General features: G+C 41.5%; 1 protein-coding gene across 1 annotated transcript in view; it reads right to left on the bottom strand.

Moving 5' to 3' along the window:
- Nucleotides 1–10,807: 10,807 nt before the first annotated feature.
- Nucleotides 10,808–25,740, bottom strand: part of LOC127028758 (sorting nexin-2-like) — a 57,739-nt gene continuing 42,806 nt past the window's right edge. Inside the window, exons 11-15 of the mRNA XM_050914467.1 lie at nucleotides 18,291–18,496; nucleotides 15,126–15,269; nucleotides 12,269–12,349; nucleotides 12,086–12,157; nucleotides 10,808–11,250 (exon numbers count right to left, since the gene is read on the bottom strand). Coding sequence (XP_050770424.1) covers nucleotides 11,200–11,250; nucleotides 12,086–12,157; nucleotides 12,269–12,349; nucleotides 15,126–15,269; nucleotides 18,291–18,496 — 554 coding nt within the window. The 3' untranslated portion in view covers nucleotides 10,808–11,199. The remainder of the gene's footprint in view (nucleotides 11,251–12,085; nucleotides 12,158–12,268; nucleotides 12,350–15,125; nucleotides 15,270–18,290; nucleotides 18,497–25,740) is intronic.

The raw sequence follows: 25,740 nt of genomic DNA, 5'->3' as shown, positions 1-25,740 counted from the left end.
ATATTCAAAATCTGTCTGGACGTGGTCCTGGGCAACCGGCTCTAGGTGGTCCTGCTTGAGTGGAGGGGGTTGGACCAGATGACCTCTGGAGGTCCCTTCCAACCTCAACCATTCTGCAATTCTGTGATTCTGTGAAGGGGCCTAAGTCTATTGGAAACTCTGATTCCCTTTATACAGTAGTAGGAAGTAGCACAGAGATGCCAAAGCTATTGTCAAGCCAGCTCCGGTACCAGAAATATTACTATGTCAGTAGGCTGCTCCGATCAAACTACTGCCTTATATCTATACGTGTTTTCAAACCCTGATCTCTGTACAGCAGTGCAAAGCCACACTGTGACTGTATGGATATCAGAGCATACTTGTGCGACTTGTGGATTTCACACTCACCTCCTTCTTCGAGTATGCTCTTGTGGCACCTCATCTCTTCTGACAGTGTCCAAAATTGCCCTCCACTAGTGTTTGGGCAGTCTGTGCATGCACTGAGCTCTCAGGTAAAAGCCACTCATGGGGCTTGGACATGAGTCAGTAATCACAGTTAGTTTCTGTCTCCTGTTAACTCTTTTGAAATGTCTGTACTGAAATTGTTCCTAAGACAAAATTTAATACTTAGCTGTTCCAGTTAAGTGCTGGGATGATCCAGCATCAGTGCTTTCAAAAGGCTGACAGTCAAAGGCTGTCAGCCACTACACAAAGTTATCTAGCTACTAACTTGCCTTCCCTGGGGAATGATAAATTGGTCCCCAGTGCTCTTCTGGAAGTCTGCTGACAATTTGTTAATGGAATCATGTTTCAATATCCACAAACTAGAAATTGAGAACTGTTACAATGCAGGAGGTAAAAAGGGGCTTTCATCAAACAAATCTATAAATTCTGCAACTGGGGACTAAGTAAATGCTGACTGTTGTTGCCTATTTCTCACACTGCTCACCATAATGTCACAAGCCTGTTGCCTTGAGAAATATAGAAGTTGCCTGCTTGAGCCATGAGGAATAAAAATCTTTTCACCTTAATCACATTCCTTGTTAATAACCATGATTCTAGCAGACTAGGGATTTTAAAATCAGTTAGTACCATACATCCTGTTAGTGCCAAGGACAGCAGTGAAAAATAATCAGTATTCAGGACTGAGGCACATCACCATACTGCTATATATCCAACACTTTGCACCAAGTCTTCTGTTTTTAAGTATTACTCTTGCAGGAAACACAGAAGATTATTTGATCATTTCCTTGGCATTAAGGGCAAAAAGCTAAGTCTAAACATGAGCAATACATGAATTACACACTGAGAATAAAGTGAAGATAAGCTATTTGTGGATGTCTCAGACTAAGAGCAGCAAAAGGGAACTGTAATGGCAGGTGGTGTAGCACTATTTCATTGCCTTCCTCTAGCTGTGACTTCGGGCAAAGTACTGGCAATGGAGCATAATAGCACTCAACAGAATATGCATGGGAATAAGCACACAAGAACTTTACTGCAATTCATTACATAATACCTCTTGCATTAGGTAAGATAGAAGGTCTTCCATAGTAGTGAACATGTAAGAAACATCAGGAAAAAAAGATGAAACTGATCTTTAAACACTTGTACTGGGTCTGGCTGGGATAGAGTTAATTTTCTTCATAGTAGCTCATATGGTGCTATGTTTTACACACTGATGTTTCAGCTAATGCTGAACAGTGCTCACACAGTGTCAAGGACACCTTTCTCATACTGCCCCACCAGCGAGTAGGCTGGGGGTGCTCAAGAAGTTGGGAGGGGACACAGCTAGGACAGCTGACCCCAACTGACCAAAGAGATATTCCCTACCATATGACGTCATGCTCAGCAATAAAAGCTCAGGGAAAGGAGGAGGAAGGGGGGACATTTGGAGTGATGGCATTTGTCTTCCCAAGTAACTGTTACACATGATGGAGCCCTGCTTTCCTGGAAATGGCTGAACGCCTGCCTGCCGATGGGAAGTAGTGAATGAATTCCTTATTTTACTTTGCTTTCACGTGCAGCTTTTGCTTTCCCTATTAAACTGTCTTTATCTCAACTCACGAGTTTTCTCACTTTTGCCCTTCTGATTCTCTTCCCCATCCCACTGCAGAGGGAGCGAGCGAGCAGCTTGTGTGGTGTTTAGCTGCCTACTGGGGTTAACCCACAACACTGAAGAACAAACTGGCAAAAAGCAGCTCTCCCCATAAAGTTAAAAACACGTACTTGATTAATTCTTCAACCAAATGTAAGATTAGATGATACCCACAGTAAGTTCTGTAGATAAAGGTAAGTAACATGGCACCAATGGCTGCCCTACAAATCTCCCTGAAACATTCATTTCTTCTTTAAAAATACAATTCTTTGATTAGCTCCTGAAAACAGTTGGCAATAACTGACACAAACTACTTGGTCTTTGTTCTGTGATTTCTGTCATTAGTAAACCTGAAGAGCCTTTCAACTTTCCAAGCTCATATAGACTACCTTCATGCCTCTTCAGATGAAACAGGATTCAAGTGGAATATATCTGTGCTTTTAAGGTGTTAACTCTGGAAAGGGCTGCTGCATGGCTTTTCCCTCCTATAAAAACACACCTGTCTCCTTTTGTAACAGACAGATGAGGACACAGGGCTGGACTAGGGTTGGAGAACCAGAGTTATGATCAGGATTCCTGTCGTTCCTGTCCCTGTGCTGCTTTCTGCTTCACAGGTAAGCTGCCAATCTAGCCACCTCTTAGTAAGCGATCCATCTAGCAATTTAAACATTTAAAGAGCTTGCATTTTATGGCAGAAATTAGACATAGCTAGAAGTATACTGAGGTAACAGTGGCACTGAGTTTTCCTAGTTTCTAGTATGGCTTATAGAGGGGGAGTTTTCCCCAATGTTCTGAACTTTCTTACAGACTTTATTGCTATGTATATGTACAGTTATAGAAACAGATACAAACAGTCCAGTTCTGCACTGTTGCTGTTTATAAGTGTAAAGCACTAGAGAAGATACATACTGAATACAGATGTTTTACTAAATAATATTAGCAGCATTTAAACAAAGAAAAAAATCTGATGTGACACAAATCTGCTCCAAGCACTGCTCTCACCTCAAAATTTAAAATTCCTTGGAAACAGAAAAGAATGATTACCTCCCAGGAAGACCTTGCAAAATGCTCCCTTGATCCAAATAAACAAGCTGGCCAGACTTATAAGGAGAGCTTTAAACTAGATTTAGTGGGGGAAGGGGGTGGAGTTTTGAGCAACAGAGAAGAGCCAGGGGCTGCTGATGTATTAAGAACCAACAGGGGAACACCTGTGAAATGCCGCAAAGGAATTGGGGCTTGTTCCTCCAAAAAGGTGACATGGTCAATAGCCCAGCTGAAGGGCCTCTATACCAATGCACACAGCATGGGTAACAAGCAGAAGGAGCTGGAAGCCACTGTGCAGCTAGAAAGCTATGATCTAATTGCTATCACTGAAACTTGGTGGGATGAACTGCATGACTGGAGCGCTGCAATCGATGGCTATAAACTGTTCAGAAGGGATAGGCAAGGAAGGAGGGGTGGGGGGGGTTGCCCTCTATGTAAAAGAATGGATTGACTGCACAGATCTGTCTTTGAAAAATAGCGATGAACAGGTCAAGAGCTTATGGGTGAAAATTAGAGGCCAAGTCAACAAAGGAAACCTTGTGGTTGGTGTTTACTACAGGCCGCCCGCCAAGGGGATCCTGTTGATGAAGCATTCTTACTTCAACTACAGAAAACATCACGCTCGCAGGCTCTGATCCTGCTGGAGGACTTCAACCTCACTGACATCTGCTGGAAAAGCAGCACAGCAAGCTGTAAGCGGTGCAGGAGACTTGGAGTACATTGAGAATAATTTCTTAATCCAGGTGATAGACAGCCCGACCAGAGGAGATGCGTTGCTGGGCCTGTTGCTCACCAACACAGATGAATAATTAGAGATGTCAAGATGCCCAGGCTGCCACAATCATGCCCTGGTGGAATTCACAATCTTGAGGGACATGGGCTAGGTGAAGAGTACAGTCAGGACCCTGAATTTTAGGAGAGCGAACTTTCAGTTGTTTAAGGAATTAGTGGATGGGATCCCTCTGGGAAACTCCCCTCAGGGATGAAGGAGCAGAAGGGAGCTGGCAGCTCTTTAAGGACATTTTTCTTAGAGCACAAGAACTCTCAATTCCCACGTGTAAGAAATTGGGCAAGGAAGGCAGGAGACCAGCATGGCTGAGTAAAGACCTCCTGGTCAAACTGAAGTGCAAGAAGGAAATGCATAGGCAGTGGAAGCATGGACATGTATCCTGGGAAGAATATAGGGATGCTGCCCGGGTGTGTAGGGATGGGATCAGGAAAGCTAAGGCACAGTTGGACCTGAATTTGGCAAGGGATGTGAAGAATAATAAGGGCTTCAACAGGTACAATGATCAGAAAAGAAAGATTGAAGAAAATGTACCATCTCTGATAAATAAGATAGACCTAGTGACAACCAACATGGAGAAGGCTGAGGTACTCAACAATTTTTTTTGCCTTGGTTTTCACTGGTAATCTCTCTTCCTACATCTCTCAGGCCCCTGAACCTCAAGGCAGGGACCAGGGCAATGAAGGCCCTCCCATCGTAGGAGAAGATCAAGTTTGAGACCACCTGAGGAACCTGAAAGTGCACAAGTCCATGGGACCTGACGAGATGCATCCCAGGGTCCTGAGGGAACTGGCAGATGTAGTTGCCAAGCCACTCTCCATCATATTTGAAAAGTTGTGGCAGTCAAGCGAAGTCCCGAGTGACTGGAAAAAGGGAAACAACACCCCCATTTTTAAAAAGGATAAAAAGGAGGACCCTGGGAACTACCAATCAGTCAGCCTCACCTCTGTGCCTGGTAAGATCATGGAGCGGGTCCTCCTGGAAGACACGTCGAAACATATGGGATACAGGGAGGTGATTCGAGACAGCCAACATGGCTTCACCAAGGGCAATTCATGCCTGACTAATCTAGTGGCCTTCTATGATGGAGTGACTGCATCAGTAGATAAGGGAAGAGCTACAGATGTCATTTACCTGGACTTCTGTAAGGCCTTTGACATGGTCCCCCACAACATTCTTGCCGCTAAATTGGAGAGAAATGGGTTTGATGGATGGACTGTTTGATGGATAAGAAATTGGCTGGATGGCCACATCCAAAGAGTTATAGTCAATGGCTCAATGTCCAAGTGGAAACCAGTAATGAGTGGTATCCCTCAAGGGTCCGTACTGGGACCAATACTATTTAATATCTTCATCAATGACATAGTGGGATTGAGTGCACCCTCAGCAAGTTTGCAGATGACACCAAGCTGAGTGGTGCAGTTGATTCGCTTGAAGGAAAGGATGCCATCCAGAGGGACCTTGAGAGGCTTGAGGAATGGGCCCATGCGAACCTCATGAAGTTCAACAAGGCCAAGTGCAAGGTCCTGCACCTGAGTCGGGGAAGTCCCCAATATCAGTACAGACTGGGGGATGAATGGATTGAGAGCAGCCCTGCAGAGAAGGACTTGGGGATACTGGTGGATGAAAAATTGGCAATGTGTGCTTGCAGCCCAGAAAGCCAATCGTATCCTGGGCTGCATAAAAAGAAGCATGGCCAGCAGGTCGAGGGAGGTGATTCTCCCCCTCTACTCCACTCTCGTGAGACCCCACCTGGAGTACTGCATCCAGCTCTGGAGTCCCCAGCACAAGAAAGACATGGACCTGTTAGAGCGAGTCCAGAGGAGGGCCATGAAAATGATCAGAGGGATGGAACACCTCTCCTATGAAGAAAAGCTGAGAGTTGGGGTTGTTTAGCCTGGAGAAGAGAAGGCTCTGGGGAGACCTTATTGCGGCCTTTCAATACTTAAAGGGGGCTTATAAGAAAGATGGAGAGAGATTTTTTACCAGGGCCTGTAGTGACAGGACAAGGGGCAATGGTTTTAAACTGAAAGAGGGTAGATTTAGATTGGACATAAAGAAGAAATTTGTTTACGATGATGAGGGTGCTGAGACACCGGAACAGGTTTCCCAGAGAAATTGTGGATGCCCCATCCCTGGAAGTGTTCAAGGTCAGGTTGGATGGGGCTTTGAGCAACCTTATCTAGTGGAAGATGTCCCTGCCCATGGCAGGGTGGGGGTTGGACTAGATGATCTTTAAAGGTCCCTTTCAACCCAAACCATTGTATGATTCTATGATTTTTTCTACAGAAATGTAGAGATGGAGAAGCTCATGATTGTTTCAGCAACCTTTTCAGTAAGAGATTCTCCAAGGAGGGAAAAACCCTCTCTATTGCACTAGATTGAGTATATGCCATGCATTATGATTTCTACAGTGCAAGAGAGTGGCCAGACATGAAAGAATGCAATGCCCAGCATTGCATTGCCTACCTTGTAGTTTCAGGTTCTTTGTCCTTAACTGTTGCCTTGTCTTCCATCAAGACAGTAATGAGACACCAACAGAAAACACAAGGACTGTCAACTCAGAAGGAACTAGGATCCCAGTTTAATTTTTTTACAAAGCAAAGGTGGGGAATAGCAGCAAGAAACAGCACTGGAACAGGAGAAGAGAACAGAGCTACTTTGGGTGATCTCTCAAGTTTTAGAAAGCTGCAGAATTGATAAGTGAGAAAAGATTAGTGGATGGGCAGAAGTAAAATTGTTCAAATAACACAAAGAACAAATTACTGAGTTATAAGAGGAGGCTTACGAAAAAAGGTAAGAGGTTTACAAAAAAGGTTTAAGAAGACTTTGCTAGGAAATGGTCAGTTGGATTTCAGAACTTCCACAAAATCTGCTTACACAAGTTTTCTGCATATTTTACAGTGTATTTGCTTTCCCAGTACTGAGAGTTCTCAGGTCTATTCTAGTCCTATATTTCTGTGAGTTAACTCACTCTGCTGTCTCAAGGCAGGATCAACTATATTTCTTACCCTTGACAAACATTTAAGCCCGGTGAAGACAGAGTTTCCATACCTTACTCCTGAAAGTTATCCCCATGCTGCAGTATCTTTATTACTCAAAACCATTTCCTAATGAATCTTTCTTACTTCTGGTGGATAGGACAAGAAATTGCAGGGCGTAAGATCACAGCATCTCCAATCCACACTTTGCTTGCTTCCTCTCTCTTTGCAACAGCCTTTTATGTTATTGAGGATTGTTACAAAGTTCCTGCTCAGCATTCTCTTTTTTTTTTAGATCTAAACAACTCCCAGTGTGTTCTGTTCTCACTGATGAGAGATCTAGAAAGCAGTGTAATAAGTCATATTTTCTCCTACATTGCTTTCTCCTGTGGTCTCTCTTTCCCATTGACTTGCATCTTTCTTGGAATGAAGTACCTAAAATTGGACATGGTACTCCAGCTCAGTATACATTCCACTTGTCATTGGTAAGGACGACTCCCTCTTTCTTACACTTTATATTAATCTTTCAAAACTCCAACATGTATTTGCCTTTTTTGCAACAGCATGACATCAGTGACATGGTCAGCTTGTGACCCACAGTCAGTTTGTGATGCATGATAAACCCCAAATCCTTTCAGGAAGAACCATTATCTAATCTGTTGGATCTTACTCTGGGCTACTGATTATTTTTGCTAAATGCAGCACTCGCCATCAGTTCCTATTGAATGGCACCCCATTTTTCCTTTCTTAAATAATCTTTCCAATTTACTAAGTTTATTATTAATTCTACTCTTGATTTTCAGAACATTCACAGTCACTTTCACCTTGGTGTTGATGGCAAATTTAAATAAGCACACTCTCTATTCCATCATTGAGGTCATTAAAACATCAGCTCATACGGGACCTTGAACAGACCCCTCTGCAATACTACCCAATAAATCCTTCCATTGTTGATGTATGCATGTGCTTCTGCATACCTGTGCCCACATATGTACAAACATATGTGTGTGCATGCACATCTACATTCTGCCCGTATCTGAATATATGGAGATTACACTGACCAGAGTACTTGGTTGGTTTTGGTGCTTGCTGAGTGCTAACTCATTTAGCTTTCCTCCAATACAAACAAAACTCGTAAGTGTAAATAGCATTTGCACTGGAATCAACTAACTTGTACCTTCCTCAACTAACTGACAGCATTTTTTAACTAGAAAATATGGCAGAGCCATTTTATTGATGCACATATAACACACATCAGTTATCACATTGCAAAAATCTATATTAACTTTTAAGAAATCATCCTACAAAAAACCCCACCAAGAAGGAAAACCAAAACATATTTCCAACAGTTGATCTACCTCAAGCTTAAAAAACAAAACGAAACAAAAAAAGCCCCACAACTTTCCTTTTCTCTTGTCATTTACAATAATGACAGTGAGTTCTGATCCTAACCCAGAATTCCTCTGAGGAACTGTATAACGCGATAGTATTTTTAAAATATATTTAGAACAGAAAGAGAAAAATGCAGGCTCATTTTAAAATTTTGCTTAGTTAAGGAAAACTGCTAAGCAAATATGGAAGGTGAAGTGTGTAAGAAAACAACAGACTTGCACAGACTTGCTAGTGGGGTGCTCAGTTACACTGCTGTTAGAAATTCCCTACGTAAAACTAAGAAGAAATGGTTTGTGCTCAAGCAGTTTTATATATTCCTCAGAGATACCATGAATAGTAATAAGAACATTTTTTAAAATAGTAAAATATTTAAAGCATGGGCATGTATGCCATACTAATGTACAACAATAGAATAAAAATCTGATCTTCCCACAGGACTCACTAAAAGATTTTTTGCTTTCCAGAGAAATCCTTGTTAGCTCAAACTAACATGTTCAAAATAACAAAGTTCAGTGATCTGGCAGTTTTTAAGAACAGATTGCTGACATGGTTTTGAATGTTTCTTAGATGAAATCACTAACATTAACAACTTCACATTAATCAATTGGTACCAGCAGAATTCTCAAGAGCTATTCTGTAGGCTCCAACACCAAAAAGTAATCAATTAAGGAAGTCAGATGAAAAGAAATGATGCAAAGATCAGTCGTCAATGGCAAAATAATCTCAGTGGTATCAAAGGAAGAGTAAAAATATGCCATATACTTATTTCATAATGCAAGTAAATTATTCTAAATGATCAAAAGATTTAGTTATCTAACAATTCCCAAATAACTATTGTAATAAAAATTTATGAAGTAACTTCACAAATCTATATTCTAGAGCATATAAGTAAATTTCTATATGAATTATACAAGCTTTTTTCTTTTTTACAGTGTTAAAGAACATAATTTAGGGAATACTTAATCTCCAAATAATTAACACCAACTGTGGTGGGTTAGCCTTGGCTAACAGTCAAACTCCCACCCAGCAGCTCGCTTACTCCCTCCTTCAGCAGGGCTGGGCAGGGGGGGCCAGAGAAAATAGGATGAACAGGAACAAGAAAGCTCTTGGGCCAAGATAAAGATGGGGAGATTGCTTACCAATTACCATTGCAGGCAAACCAGACTCAACTTGGGGAAAATTAACTTAATTTATTGCCAATTAAAATAGATATTTAATTACTGATTCAGGTAGTCAAAAACAAAAAGACAAACATTAAAACAACACCTTTCATCCCCCCTTTCCCCAGCTCAACTTCACTCCAGACTCCTCTACCCCTGAGTGGTGCAGGGGAAACAGGGGGATGGGGGGTTCTGCTCAGTATATAATGGTTTCTCTCTGCCACTCCTTTCTTCTCACACTTTTGCTCTGCTCCGGCATGGGTTCTCCATGGGCTGCAGTTCCTTCTGGAATATACAACAGATCCGTCACGAGTCCTCCACATGCTGCAGGGAATATCTGCTCTGCCATAGAGCACCACATCCTCCTCCTTCTCTGACCTTGGTGTTCCCTCCTCCTCTCCCTGTCTGGCCTTTTCTACAGTTTCTTTTCAGAGGCACCACGAGCTTTGCTGATGGGCTCAGCTTTGGCCTGTGGTGGGTCTGTTGCAGAGCTGTCTGGAACCGGCTGTGTCCAGCACAGGGGCAGCCCCTGGTTTCTTCCCACAGAGGCCGCTCCTGCAGACCTCCTGCCTGCTACAAAAACCTTGCCACATACACCAAATACACCAACTTAAATACTGGGGGGGGGGATCAAATACATACAGTTTAGTCCCTGGAGATTACTTAATATTTTTACATCTCTTGAGCATTTTTCTTTTTGAATAGGGAGAAACAATGCCACTGGGTTTTTGTCTATATATTCCACCTGTGAACAACTATTAAGCACAAATAACATTGCTTTGTTAAACAGCTAAGTTTTTGAACCTGCTGAGTTAGCAAAGATATCCACAGTAGGGTGTTGAGAAGGGAGGCAATTAAATACCACTCAAAATAGTGTTCTTATTTTTCCATACTCTTTGTTTGGCTATCAATCACCATTATGAGGGCCTCTACCATGTTACATGCCATAGAAAGCTACCTGACACAATCTGCAGTGCATTCTTTACCTTCCACAAGCAAACTATCAGAATCTATTAAAATTACTTTATGCTGATAGCACTAGAGACAGGACAAATCACAGGCCAAGAATCAGATACCAAAGAATGTGTCTCAGGGTGCTGAGACCAGGCCCATTTGCAAGTAAATGATATTGTGTGAAGCTGGCATGCTCAATGCATGACAACTGATGCACTGCAAGGGGGCTGGACTAGATGATCTCTAAAAGATCCCTTCCAAACCAAACCATTCTATGATTCTATGTGTTGCTGCCTTTGATATAATCTCAATCTGTTATAAATGCTACTTTTAAGAACACCAGTAAATATCTAGAGAAACAAAATAAGAGTTTAATGTTTCACAAGATACATTTCTTTATTATCGTAATCACAGAAACATGATTTTGTACAGGAATGTGTAAGTGAACATTAATCAAAGCAATTAAGTTTGTTTCAAAGATCAGGTAAACATACTACAGAACATTGTATTGTAAAGAACAAAAATATCTGCTTTCTGGCCTTACAGTGCACATTTTGGTGCAAGTATTAAGACACAATAGTGCTCAATTCAGCAATGTATTGCAGAACATCATGCCACAGTCCACTTCAAAGAGGGTCATGACATGCAGCTTGTTAATAAAATGTTGTGGTATATAAAACCACCATGTGTTAATTCATAAAATATATAGTGGTTTATTTGGATGATTTTGAAGTGATTTCAGTGTGGAATTTAGTTTTTATCCAGGACAAACATCCAGAGTCTCTTGTTATTTGGAATAGTCTTCTTTTAGGCGATGGATTTGGCTTCAGGTAGGAATGCCTCCCAGTATTTTATTAGCTTGCAGAGAAGGAAAAAAACCCACCTTACTTTAAGTACTGAATGTTGGAAAAGAACACACATACACCTTCCTCCTCTTGTACTGAATTTGTCTCCACTGGACAAAGTAAGAACACAGATGCTTCCATTCACATTATCCATTGTCCATTCATTAATTATCCATTCACATTATTACATGATGCAAGAAAAACACAAGTAATAAATACACAAATCTGCTCATGCAGAGTTATTCTTAGACACTGAGCACATTGCCACAGAATATAGTTATACAGAATTTGTTTGCATGGTGAGTTTGCCATTCTTACCTCTAAAGGTATTTCGTTTTTTAATTATTTTATTTTATTAAACAAAGCTGGAGGGTTATATTCCCAGATTGAAAAAAGGAAAGATTCCAGACACTCATTTGGGAACCAGGCTTACTTCTGAGTCACTGAAAGCTGTTTTACTGCTGTACAATATTCAGTACTACTTTTTTTTTTTTTTAAAAAGCAGATAAGCATTTGAGTATTCAAGTCTCTTCAGTAAGCCTAAGCACATATTTAATGCATTTTATTCCAATCTACAAGTAAAAGTATTACTTGAATAGACAAGACCCTCCACTCCCCTCCCACCTCCCTGACGAAGCTTCTCTCTTGCTCCCCTGAATTAGGGCTATGCAAGTGAGAACAGTAATAGCTGGGAAACGGCAATCACTATGTTCTCCTGCAATATATTACAGACTAGAGTTAGTTCTCTATGTTTTAGAAACTGCTATACTTAAAGCCTGCCTTTTTTAACTAACCTAATATGGAACATATTAAGTATTAACTTGTACAAAAATTTTAAAATTTCTTACCTGCTGTTGTGTTTGCACTAACGATTCTAAGTACTTGATAATAACAGTTTTAAAGTCTTTCACTCGTTCCCTCTGTTAATAAAGTAAATAATTATGGCAGATTAACCTCTTAACCAAGTTTACTTGGAACATCAATATTATCTAAAGCAAAACTGTCATTTATTTGGACAAAATTATACATGCCTCAAATCTTTGCACTTCCTCACGAATGGTTTTGGAAATATGTTCAAAATCTTTTTCCCCTTGCTGAACTTTTGTCTCCCACTGGCAAAGGAAAAACATGCAGAGATAAGACTGTGTTCTCTGTTCAGTCTATCAGTATCTGAACTTTTTTTTAGTATATTAGTGATAGTCATTCAAGAGTTGAAAAGCATCTATTTGGTTTTTGACATACTTAAGGGAAAGTCTCAGTACAGTAATTTCAAAACAACAATTTATAGAGAAGGATGTCATCAGATCAAGTTAAAACAATGATATCTTTAAGGTAATGTTATCTGTATACCAAATATAAAAATATCTTAATATTGTTATTAACAAATATTTAGTAACAAAAAATTTAAAGATTCTTTAGCAAAGAAAAAGGATCTCTAAAGCTTTATTAGCTATTCCCTTTACAAACACTGCTATAAAAGGAACCTAAACCTTTTAAGTTTTCTTACTTGTTCAATCAAATGTGAAAAACTCTCAAAAAATAGTTGCCTGTACTTTCCTATTCACAGAAGAGATTATTAAATCTTCATCTCTGCCTATGGTCAAGTAAATGCTTATCTTTTGTCATATTTCTGCTGCAGATGACAAGCTAAAACAAGGATGTGTTTATTGGTCATAACGTATGTTATTTAGACAAGCCAAAGCACAAGCTCTCTTGCTCAGTGGAGACTGTTTTAAGAGACAGCAGGAATAAAAAAAAAAAGAAAATAATAAAAAATTGCAGGTAAGAGCACAGAAGAAAAATTCAGAGGAAGTGAAGCTGCTTGTAGGGTTTTGCCATACTGGGAACAAGGCATTAATATCAATACTACAAAACACTTGGTCATGTTTATCCTTATTTTATGTCAAAAGACATCCAGCTACACAATTAAGAAAGCATCACCAGCTATATTTCCTTATCATTACTAGACTTTCCTTTGCACTTGCTTTTATGCAACTATTATATTGCTAAATTTAAACTATCCGTGTAAGTATATTATGAAAAAAGCTATCATCCTGACACTTCAGACATATGCATGCTAACAGACATTCTAAAAATGCAACTGTATCTGTTAATCTCAACATACTAACTGAATTATGGGAGCTAGTAGATCTGGTAACAGTTATCTTCCTCAGAAAAAAGCAGCCAGGAAGCAACATACACCAATATAGTATATTCCTGCTAGCAATCTAGTAGTGCTATTTAATCACAAGAGCATTTTGTGGTGCAGTGTCATCTTACTGTTGTGATATGTAATGAACATCTATTCAAATAAATATCTTGAGATATTTATGTTTTTAGTCTGTATTTATTCAAAGTTCCCTTATTGTCTTTTCAAATGTATGCTTATGGAGCTATGCAATAAGTCATAACAGGATGTGCTTCAGGGAAACACTAATATGTGCACAGCCTAGAGAGTTAGCTAATAACTAAAACAATATAAAATTCAGTCCAGGAAAAGAGAGATTAAGACTGCTTTGAAATAACTCGTGCCTTCTTATTACAGCAGCTTAGAGGTGCCCAAGACTTCAGAGAAAGCCTCTATAGGCCTATGGACCCACATCCCAGTTTCATCATATCCAAACACCAGGGTTTGTAGGAATTATCACTAGATAAGTTTGCCATCTTACAATTTCTGAGAAGGAAAAATCTTCCCCTTGTTCAATATGGTGTTTTGAGGACTACTCTTTTACCTTTTATCTGCACAAAGGAACCGAGTCACGGATGAAGCTCAAGCTGCATAGGCTTCCACTTTTCAATATCTCTGTCAAAAGGACTACTATTAAAGAATTCAGCAACTCTGAATATATTTCAGTGGAAGCAATAATTTTCTGCCAGCATATTCAAATTCTGGGTTTACTAACAACCTTCTCTAAACACACAATAAAGTAGGAAAAAGAAATCCTTCAGGAACAACATCATTAATTATTTTTATATTAAGAATGAGAAAGGGTCATTGAGTATTTCCTACTACTCCAAACACTCAGGAATTAGTTTTGCCAATGAGTTCCAGCTCACTTGTTGCATGGTGGATGGATGACATCAAGAGAGCCAACCAGCAAGAATGTGGTCACAAAAGAGTGACGCTTTTTTTCCCAGTCAACAAGGGCCTTTTTAAAGAAAAGAAAGCCATGTTAATGAGCAACTTCAACACTGTATGTAAAATATATTGAAGTGCAGAAAGAACAAAGCAGCTTGGGTTAGTGACCAATGAGGCAGCCAAACAAAATAAAGTGCATAAGAGATTGAAATTTCCAATGATGTTCTCTATTATTTCATGAGAAAATAATGGTGCATAACTAGAATGCATTAATGTTAAATAATTAAGCTGTCCTACCTCTTCAATTTCCTTAGTGAAGCATGTTAGAAAAAGTGTATAATTTATGAAACTTCAATATGTTAGATTTTTACTGAAATTATAATATATGTATATATTTAAAAAATATATATATAAGTAGATATGCTGGATCATTAAGCAAAACATGAGAACAGTTCTCGGTTAGTCTTTTTAGCTAGATTTTAGCTTTAGAAGCCAAGAGATGTTCTTCTGACTACCCAAGTCATCTGCAACAGTTAAAAGCATTTTTAAACTTGTTCATGTTCCCCTCCTCCCATCTCCCAGACTCTGTAGAGACAGTATTCGACTGCCTTACATATCCCAGAATGGGTAGCAATTGTGCACATCTCATATTTTAAATAAATTCCTTTTAACAATTTCAGTAAATATGGAAAATAGCAAATATGTGATTTATAAACAAAAATTGTATAAAATAGTGCATTAATGGGGACTGAATGAATCAGTACAAAAAGTCTGGCCTCCAGAATAATATAAATACTCGAAAACATTACCTCTCTTAAATCATCTTTAGCTTGCTGCAGTTTATCAGGTCTGTTGGCAAGTTGGAGCTTTGCTTCAGCTTCACGTTTTTTTTGTAAAGTGATCTGAGCATCTTGCCATTTCTGCCAGCATTTCATTCGATGATCAAACACACCCTGTAAGTATGGACGTTTATTAAGCAATTGCAATTGTTAAAGCTATCTAGATTCCTATTAGGAAAAGATATTTCTGGATAAAACTGGAACAAGTGTATTCAAAAGAAACTTCACTGTGTCTTGGATTTCATTTGACAGCATGCTTGCACAGCTAAATACCATCTAAAAATAACAGAGGGCATTCAAGAAGCCTCTTTAGAGCAGACACCTTGGTGCTCCAAATCATTTTGTGTTCCTTGTCCCATCACAATACTACCAAAGTGACCACTGCAAAGTGCTATAATACACAAATGCTTCTCTAAATACAGATTCTAGCAAACTTTTTCATTGACTATACACATAACTGGCAGTACATTTTTGTTAGCAATGGACAGAGGTAGTAGAATTAAAGTATACATTTTTATATATTATGTATTCTATATAATATATAGAATTACAATATATACAATAACATATAGACTATAACTATATATATTATATATGTGTGTGTATATATATAAAAAAATATAAAAATATAATCCCAACAGCCTGACGAGTTCAAAGATATTTCTGGATAAAATTCTTAGACACCCCAGTGATGGGTTGACCCTTGGCTGGCTGCCAGACCCCCACCCACAGCTGCTCTCTCATTCCTCCTCCTCAACAGGACAGGGGGAGAAAATAAGATGAAAAAAAGCTCGTGGATCAGGATAAAGACAGGGAGATCACTTACCAATTACCATCACAGGCAAAACTGACTCAACTTGGGGAAGATTATTTTATTAACAATTAAAAACAGAGTAGGATGGTGAGAAACAAAGACAAAAACTAAAACATCTTCCCCCCACCCACCCCTTCTTCCCAGGCTCAACTTCACTCTTTCATTCCCAACTCCTCTACCTCCCCCCTGCCTGAGCAGCACAGGAGGGATGGGGGGGGTTATACTGGGTTTGTGTGGCAAGGTTTTGGTAGCGGGGGGGGCTACAGGGGTGGCTTCTGTGAGAAGCTGCTAGAAGCTTCCCCTATGTCCGATAAAGCCAATGCCAGCCGGCTCCAAGTTGGACCCGCCACTGACCAAGGCCAAGCCAATCAGCGACAGTGGTAGCACCTCTGTGATAACATATTTAAGAAGGGGAAAAAGTTACTGCACAGCAGTAATTGCAGCCGGAAGAGAGGAGTGAGAATATGCAAGAGAAACAACTCTGCAGACACCAAGGTCAGTGAAGGAGGGGGAGGACGTGCTCCAGGCGCCGGAGCAGAGATTCCCCTGTAGCCAGTGGTGAAGACCATGGTGAGGCAGGCTGTCCCCCTGCAGCCCATGGAGGTCCACAGTGGAGCAGATATCCACCTGCAGCCCATGGAGGACCCCACGCCAGAGCAGGTTTGCTGGCAGGACTTGTGACCCCATGGGGGACCCACATTGGAGCAGTCTGTTCCTGAAGGACTGCACCCTGTGGAAAGGACCCATGCTGGAGCAGTTCATGAAGAACTGTAGCCCATGAGAAGGACTCATGTTGGAGAAGTTTGTGGAGGACTGTCTCCCATGGGAGGGACCCCATGCTGGAGCAGGGGAAGAGTGTGAGGAGTCCTCCCCCTGAGGAGGAAGGAGCGGCAGAAATAATGTGTGATGAACTGACCGCAACCCCCATTCCCCATCCCCCTGTGCCACTGGGAGGGGAGGAGGTAGAGAAAATTCAGGAGTGAAGTTAAGCCTGGGAAGAAGGGAGGGGTGGGGGGAAGGTGTTTTTAAGATTTGGTTTTATTTCTCATTATCCTGCTCTGATTTGACTGATAATAAATTAAATTATTTTTTTTTCCCAAGTCGAGTCTGTTTTGCCCATGATGGTAATTGCTGAGTGATCTCCCTGTCCTTACCTCGACCCATGAGCCTTTCGTTATATTTTCTCTCCCCTGTCCAGCTGAGGAGGGGGAGTGATAGAGTGGCTTTCCAGCCAGGGTCAACCCACCACAGGGGTGCAGTCAGTTCATAACAGTTCCTCTCTGCCGCTCCTTCCTCCTCGCACTTTTCCCCTGCTCCAGCATGAGTCCTTCCCCTGGGTTGCAGTCCTTCAAGAACTGCTCCTGCATGGGCTCCTCTCCACAGGCCACAGTTCCTGTCAGGAGCCTGCTCCATGTGGGCTCTCCAGGACTGCAGCTTCCTTCAGGGCATATCCTGTTGCTCAGGTGTGGTCCTCTCCACAGGCTGCAGGGAAATATCTGTTCCAGTACCTGGAGCACCTCCTCCCCCTCCTTCTTCTCTGACCTTGGTGTTCACAGGATTGTTTCTTACACTTCCCCCTCACTCACACACCTGTCTGGAACCAGCTGTGTCTGGCACGGGGCAGCCCCTGGCCTCTTCTCACAGAGGCCACCCCTGCAGCCACCCCACTACCAAAACCTTGCCGCATAAACCCAATACAATCTCTCCCCATGTCAAAACCTAATCATGCTGTACACCAAAACTGAATACTTTCTTTAATAAGATGTAGATCCACAAGTGATATTTGTTGCTTATTTACTGAAACTATTGGTTATCTAATATGGCCAAATTATGTTCTTGAAAACATTTTATGAGCATACTGTAAAAATCAGTTACCTGAAAGAAACATGTACAGCATGCTAACTAGTATGGTGTCCCTAAATACTCTGCACAATTAATATTGCTCTAATTAGAAGATATTCACCATTTAGATTTTGTCTGGATCCTATTAATCCATGCCCATTTTTTGTCACAACAATTTTTTATCATGGGAATAATGGATCATGGATTCATTCATTTTACTTGACTGGAATTTCAGGCAAAAACTCAGCAAGTCTTAACTGCGTAACGAAGTGTGCAAATGCATACAAACATTCATAGAATCATAGAATGGTTTGGGTTGGAAGGGACCTTAAAGACTATCTAGTTCCATGGGCAGTGATACCTTCCACTAGATCAGGTTGCTCAAAGCCCCATCCAACCTGGCCATTTACCTTAAATATACAAACTGCAAAGTGTGACCATAAACACAAAAATTAAGCATTTTTCCTAGCAGTACTTACTTTTACTGCAGCAATAAGACGAATGTAGTCACCAAGCAGTTCTGAGAACACATAAAAATCAGCAAAAGCTTGTTCTTGATGCAACTGATCTATCTTCTCCTCAACCTCTGCAAGCTGAGACAAAGCTCTAGATAGAGCAGTGTGGTCCTCAGAATTACCTAACATGGCAGCACTTTTAGCAAAGGCAGCTGTGTTGGCTGAAAGCTCTGAAATACAGGAGTGACATCCAGTACAATGAAGTTAATTTGGTATGTTACTCTTCAAGATAGATCAACCAAGCAGACCTCTGCCCTACAGCAACCCTAACTTTACCAACTGAAAAATATAAACTATATTTCCCAAAGGTCATGATAAAATACACAAGGAGATCACAATGAAACCACATTTAGGAGAACATAGTGCACCCAAAACTCTCCAACATCAGTAAATGATTTGCTGAGCCTGTTATGTGATGCCTATTGTGTCTTGCAAAATACATGGAAGAAATTGTCGCTTGAGTATTATCCAACTGCTTAGTTCAGAAAAAGTCCAAGCCCACAAAACAAAAGTCAAGTCACCTATACAGCAAATTCAAGACAATCTTAACTGGTCTATAGTGAAGTTGTTCCATGCAGTTGTGGGGGGGAGGAAGAAGAGGAAGAGAATTATTCAATGAGAACATCAATACCAGAGTGGAATTTGCTTCCATTATACTGTTCTATTGACTAAAGTATCTTTAACAAGACTGTGTATACTTTAATATATTGTCATGTTTTGACGTGTCTTAAAAAAAAAAAAGGCATGTGACTGTGGCTGGCATCCATGAAGCTGAAGTTTTGAGCTTATTCATTAACAAACACTTAGGCAACTGTCTTATCAAACCTCATGTTAAGTCATCATGTACAACGTACAATTCCTATGAAGGTCCTATGAAGGACCTTTGAACAAAATCTCATTGTAACCCAACTTAGTTAAGGATTGAAAGCACAGGTTTGTTTATAACTGTGCTGCTTTTGCAGAATCATCAGGACACCAGAAATATTTGTAAAAGAAAAGTCTTCAGATATTTAAAACTATCACAATTTAAATATCACTCTTTAAAAAAAGCATTTCTTGAAATCTAAGAGCAGGTGTCAAATCAGCAGTAATCAGATACATTCCCATTTTCATTACTTCTTAAAATACTCTTTAACCTTGAGGACATCTGATCTCAGAGACATCTGCCTCTACAGAGAATAATTCCTGGTAGAGGTATGTCCTGGATTCAGCTGGGATAGAGTTAATTTTCTTCTTAGTAGCTGGTACAGTGCTGTGTTTTGGATTTAGTGTGAGAATACTGTTGATAACACTCTGATGTTTTAGTTGTTGCTAAGTAGGGCTTATCTTAAGCCAAGGACTTTTCAGTTTCCCATGCTCTGCCAGCAAGCAGGTGTGCAAGAAGCTGGGAGGGAGCAGAGCCGGGGCAGCTGACCGGAACTAGCCAAAGGGATATTCCATACCATGGAACATCATGCCCAGTATATAAACAGGGGGGAGTTGGCCGGGAGGGGCGGATTGCTGCTTGGGCATCGGTCAGCGGGTGGTGAGCAATTGCATTGTGCATCACTGGTTTTTTTTTCCTGTTTTTTTCCCCTCACCTCTTTGTTATATTCCTTTTCATTACTATTATTATTATATTTCATTATTATTATTGTTAGTATTTTTTTTTATTTTACTTTAGTCATTAAACTGTTCTTATCTCAACCCACGAGTTTTACCTTCTTTCCTGATTCTCCTCCCACTGGGGATGTGAGGGAGCGGCTACCTTTCAACTCTGCCCCATGAATGTGTCTTAAGTTGCTTTCTCATACCTTGTCGTGGTTTAACCCCAGTCAGCAACTAAGCACCACGCAGCTGCTCCCTCACTCCTCCCCCCTCCCAGTGGGATGGGGAGGAGTTTCGGGAAAAAAGTAAAACTCGTGGGCTGAGATAAGAATAGTTTAATAACTAAAGTAAAATAAAATATAATACCAACAATAATAATAATAAAATATAATAATAATACTAATTGTAATGAAAAGGAATAAAACAAAAAAAAAGGAAAAAAAAAAGAAATAAAACCCAAGAAAAGACAAGTGATGCACAATGCAATTGCTCACCACCTGCTGACCAATGCCCGAGCAGTGATCCGCCCCTCCCGGCCAACTCCCCCCTGTTTATATACTGGGCATGACATTCTATGGTATGGAATATCCCTTTGGCTAGCTCGGGTCAGCTGTCCTGGCTATGCCCCCTCCCAGCTTCTTGCACACCTGCTTGCTGGCAGAGCATGGGAAACTGAACAATCCTTAACTTAGGATAAGCGCTACTTAGCAACAACTAAAACATCAGCATGTTATCAACATTATTCTCACACTAAATCCAAAACACAGCACTGTACCAGCTACTAAGAAGAAAATTAACTCTGTCCCAGCTGAAACCAGGACACATTTCTAAATGGGGACTCCCTCTAACTATCACTGAGGCTTGGATAATTTCCAAGACCAGATAATTTCTTATCGCTTCAGGTAATGAACTATACTTGGATGGATTCTTCAGCCTGAATAAACCTGGAATGCACCCAAGGAATCATCACTTTACCTTCGTGGAAATTCCAACTGCAGGAAAATGATGATCATAGCACCCATTGTATTGTACTTATCCTTATTTGTACCCTGTTCCTCCTTATTTCATGACTGGAACAATAATCGTGTCATTCAGTTCATGAACATCATCTCTCAAATGGGTAATGAATCAAACTGCTGGTATTTTTTACACCATTCTCAATCTTCAGATACTAATTCTGGGTGGTTAGCTGAACCTGTTCCTGAAACATCTTGGTACCAGTCTAAATTGGTATACTCACTTCCCAACCCTCCAACTTATCAAAACTAACCTTTTAAGGCACATTCCTATGATAAAACCCCATGGTGCATTACAATGCCCAAACATACAAATTCAACGTGGGTGTGAGAAACAAGCCATTGTGACTATACTCTGCTCTACAACCGGATACAAACCCGGTTCCAGCTGATATGCAGTAATCGAACCAGAGTTTGTAATGAATCCAATTTAAGAACCACATGGATCTGTAAAAACAAATCAGTGATTACAAACGCTGCTGGTTTTTTAAATATTTCACCACTCTGGAATCTCACACGGAATATTAATGGTACATTTTGCCAAAGAAACTATAATTTCACTGGTCCTAATTCTACATTTTACATTCTACAGAGTAATGGTTGGTTAAGTACTAACAACAATTGGACCACCTGTAACTGGCATAACATGACCAACTGTATATATGCCAGTCCTTTTCACACTATTCGAATGAGCCACACTTTCCTACTCAAATTTGATCATCCTGACAGTGAAAAAGAGACTTATCAATGGTGTGAGGAATATTTCCCTAGAAATCTTAGGAAATCAAATTGGTGGCCTACCATTCTAGCATCCGGATGGTTCTGGCTCTGTAGCACAAACGCATATAAAAGTCTTCCACCACAATGGGAAGTACTTGTATCATAGCACATCTTGCTCTTTATGCATTTCAAACCAAAAATTTAACTACTACCTTTTTACACAACCATTACCCTGTATTCCATAAGCGTTTTGTGACCGATCCCCTGGTAAAAAGACCAACGAGATTCCATCAATTTATGCATGCATTGTTTCCAAGTTTAGGTATTATTGAGTTGGAAAAAGCTATTGTAAATATTTTTGCTACACTTGAAATTGTCCAAAATGCTACTGTAGATGCTTTAAAGAATTTGCAATCAGAAATTAGTTCACTTTCACAATTAGCTATTCAAAACCGTTGGGCCATAGATTATCTTCTAGCATCACAAGAAGGTGTATGTATACTGTCAAACACCACTTGTTTTTATGCTAACGAATCTAAACAAATTGAATATCATATAAACGTCATTCAAAGACAAGTTCATACCTTTCACCAAATAACTCAAGCAACCCTTGTCAGAAGGTCTATCAACTGCCTGGTTTTGGCTGTGGTCTTGGTTACCTGACTTCAGAGCATGGGCCTGTGTGTGGGGTTTGTGTAGCGGGGGTTTGTGTAGCGGGGGTTTGTGTAGCGGGGGAGGGCTACAGGGGTGGCTCCTGTGAGAAGCTGCTAGAAGCTTCCCCGGCTCCAAGTTGGACCCGCCTCTGGCCAAGCCCGAGCCAATCAGCAACAGAGGTAGCGCCTCTGTGATAGCATATTTAAGAAGGGGAAAAAGGCTGCTGGAAAAAAAAGAAGAGCTACAGCGAAGAGAGGAGTGGGATGTGAGAGAAACAACCATGCACACACCGAGGTCAGTGAAGAAGGAGAGGGAGGAGGTGCGCCAGAGCAGAGATTCCCCTGCAGCCTGTGGTGAGATGGCAGGCTGTCCCTCTGCAGCCCATGGAGGGTTAATGGTGGAGCAGAGATTCCCCTGCAGCCCGTGAAGGACCCCACGCCGGGGCAGGTGGCTGGGCCCTGAGAAGGCTGTGACTCTCTGGGAAAGTCCACGCTGGAGCAGTTTGTGGAGGACTGCAGTGCATGGAAAGGACTTGAGTTGGAGAAGCTCATGGAGGGCTGACCCCCATGAGAGGGAGCCCATGCTGGAGCAGGGGAAGAGTGTGAGGAGTCCTCCCCCTGAGGAGGAAGGAGCGGCAGAAACAGCTGTGACTAACTGACCGCAACCCCCATTCCCGCCCCCCTGCGCCGCTGGGGGGGAGGAGGTAGAGGAATGGGGAGCAAAGCTGAGCCCGGGAAGAAGGGAGGGGTGGGTGGAAGGTGTGTTTTTAAGATATGGTTCTATTTCTCATTATCCTACTCTGATTTGATTGGTAACAAATTAAATTGGTTTATTTTTCCCCTCAAAATCGAGTCTGTTTTGCCTGTGACCATAATTGGTGAGTGATCCCTCCCTGTCCTTGTCGGGACTCACAAGCCTTTTGTTGTATTTTCTCCTCCCCATCCTGCCGGGGGGGAGGAGTGAGCGAGTGGCTTCATGGTGCTTTGTTGCTGACTGGGCCTAAACCACGACAGCCTGTCACGTTCTGTTAATATTAGCTCTTATTATGGCTGTTGGAATTATGTTATTTTGTGTTATATCTTGCTTTAAATTTTTATGCATGTCAGTTACTAAAAATCAATGTGTTATACTCTCCTCCTTCCTCGGATGAATAGCCTTCAGACAACAAGCAGCCCATTATTGCTGTGGAGTCCTCCTTATGACCCCATTACTAAGCTGTAGGCTGTGGGTGAGAGGTGATGGTACCACCACCACTGGCATCCTTCCCTGTTTGTGACGGTGTCAGGGGGTGGGGTGTGACCGGTACCCCCTGCTCCTGACCCCTGGTAATACGGTTAGCACATAACTAACACCATTTTATAAGGCAAACGGCCATTCTCTGTGACCGACCAGGTCACCTATTAGTCCCCTTGTTGGAGATATGCGAGAAACAAAAACAAAGGATGCTATTTAGTTAACGAGGCGTGACCTTGAGAAGAGAAACAAGATGACACCATAAGTCAGTGGGTAAAGACATACCAAGATAAGCACAGGGGCAACCAAAGAGCTACTTGAACTGTGAGTGAACTATCCTAATTAACATACTAGAAAACCCACCCTTGAGTAGGGAGAGCCCCCTACCAACAGAAGCCCCTTCCTCACAGAACATGCGCAGTAAAAAAGGAGGACACTGCGACTTTAAGTGGAGATGAGACTTGCGAGAACCAATAGGAACGAGAGTAACTAAGCAAAACTGTAAAAATACTGATAACTGTTGCTTGAAAGGTATAAAATGCTTTACTGTGTGTTAACCAGGTGTGCTAGCTTTGTGGAGTTACCACCTAGCACCCATCTCTGCGCAGACATGAAATAAACAAATATCTCGGCTCTGTGTGTTAATCGGCTTTTTTGCACACCGGGTGAAAGAATCCTGATTTTTTGGGACAACATTTTGGCGACCCAGATGGGACGGCCATAAGGCCTTGCCCGGATCGTCTTGTCGTCCCCGACAGCGGACCGGACCGGACTGAGCTCCAGCGCGCACCGACCTATTGATCGGGGACTCCTCCGGATTCCCTCCAAAGCCGGGGCGACAAGCGACTCAAAGGTGCAATGCCAACCAGAGATATTTGTATCAGGGTGAAAGGGGAATGAATCCTTGGATTGGTGAGTATAAAATTTAATTACAAATTCAATGACTCCCATGGAAGGTTAAAGGGTAAAGTCGCACGTAGACGCTTGGCAACGGGTGCCGTAATTGACCAGGGGGGTCAGAGCCGAGTGCACATCAAGTCGCCAGGGGGGCGCATAAAGTCGCACGTAGACGCTTGGCAAAGGGTGCCGTAATTGACCAGGGGGGTCAGAGCTGAGTGCGCATCAAGTCGCCGGTGGGGCGCATAAAGTCGCACATAGACGCTTGGCAAAGGGTGCCGTAATTGACCAGGGGGGTCAGAGCCGAGTGCGCATCAAGTCGCCAGGGGGGCGCATAAAGTCGCACGTAGACGTTCGGCAAGGGTTGCCTTAATTGACCAGGGGGGTCAGAACTGAGTGCGCATACTGACCAAGGGGGGTCAGAGCGGTACTGACCAAGGGGGGTCAGAGAGGAAATTACTGACCAAAGCGGTCAGAGTGGTAATTACTGACCAAAGGGGTCAGAAGGGTAATTACCGACCAAGGGAGTCAAAGCCGGCAAATAGGTAAATTCGGTTAAAATGGGAGCAAGCCAATCCGTGATTCCTCCCTGTAGCCCTTTGGGGTGTATTTTGAAAAACTGGAATAAGTTTGGGGGAAATCTAATGACTAAAGATAAAATGAAAAGATATTGTAATCAATGGTGGCCAAATTATAAATTGGGTTATGATGAAGTCTGGCCAGAAAATGGATCGGTAAACTATAATGCTATATTACAATTGATGTCGTTTTGCCGTTGGATGGGGAAATGCGACGACGTACCTTATGTTGATGTCTTTATGACTTTGTATAGAAAATCTGATATGCGGGAAAAATGTAAGCTAAAGACTGACCTAGTGATGTATACAGCTTCTGAGAAAAAGGAGAGTGCTTGTTGCATAGGCTGTGATGATAGAAAGACTGCAGGGGGAGAAGAGCAGAAAGATGTGCAACTGTTAGTCCCGACAGCCCCACCACTATACAAAAGCAGTGCTGGACAATTGCCAATCGATCCTAATTTACAATCGGGCAATGATAACTTTAGCCCCATTTCCAGCCGGACTAGGGGGCACGCTGAACCAGTTGTACAGGCTCCCCTGAGACAAGCAGTGGGACCGGAAAGACTGCTGGTTTTTATACATGTTCCGTTCACTACCTCTGACCTGTTAAATTGGAAACAATCTGTTGGATCCTATAGGGGAAACCCTGAGGGAGTACATCAACTATTAGAAACCATAATGTTAACACATAATCCCAACTGGGGAGATATACAGGCTCTGCTAAATACA

The sequence above is a fragment of the Gymnogyps californianus genome, unplaced genomic scaffold (assembly GCF_018139145.2).
Source record: "Gymnogyps californianus isolate 813 unplaced genomic scaffold, ASM1813914v2 HiC_scaffold_41, whole genome shotgun sequence".
Taxonomy (NCBI): Eukaryota; Metazoa; Chordata; class Aves; order Accipitriformes; family Cathartidae; genus Gymnogyps; species Gymnogyps californianus.
Note: the sequence above shows the minus strand (reverse complement) of the source record. Positions and strands in the feature narration are given on the sequence as shown.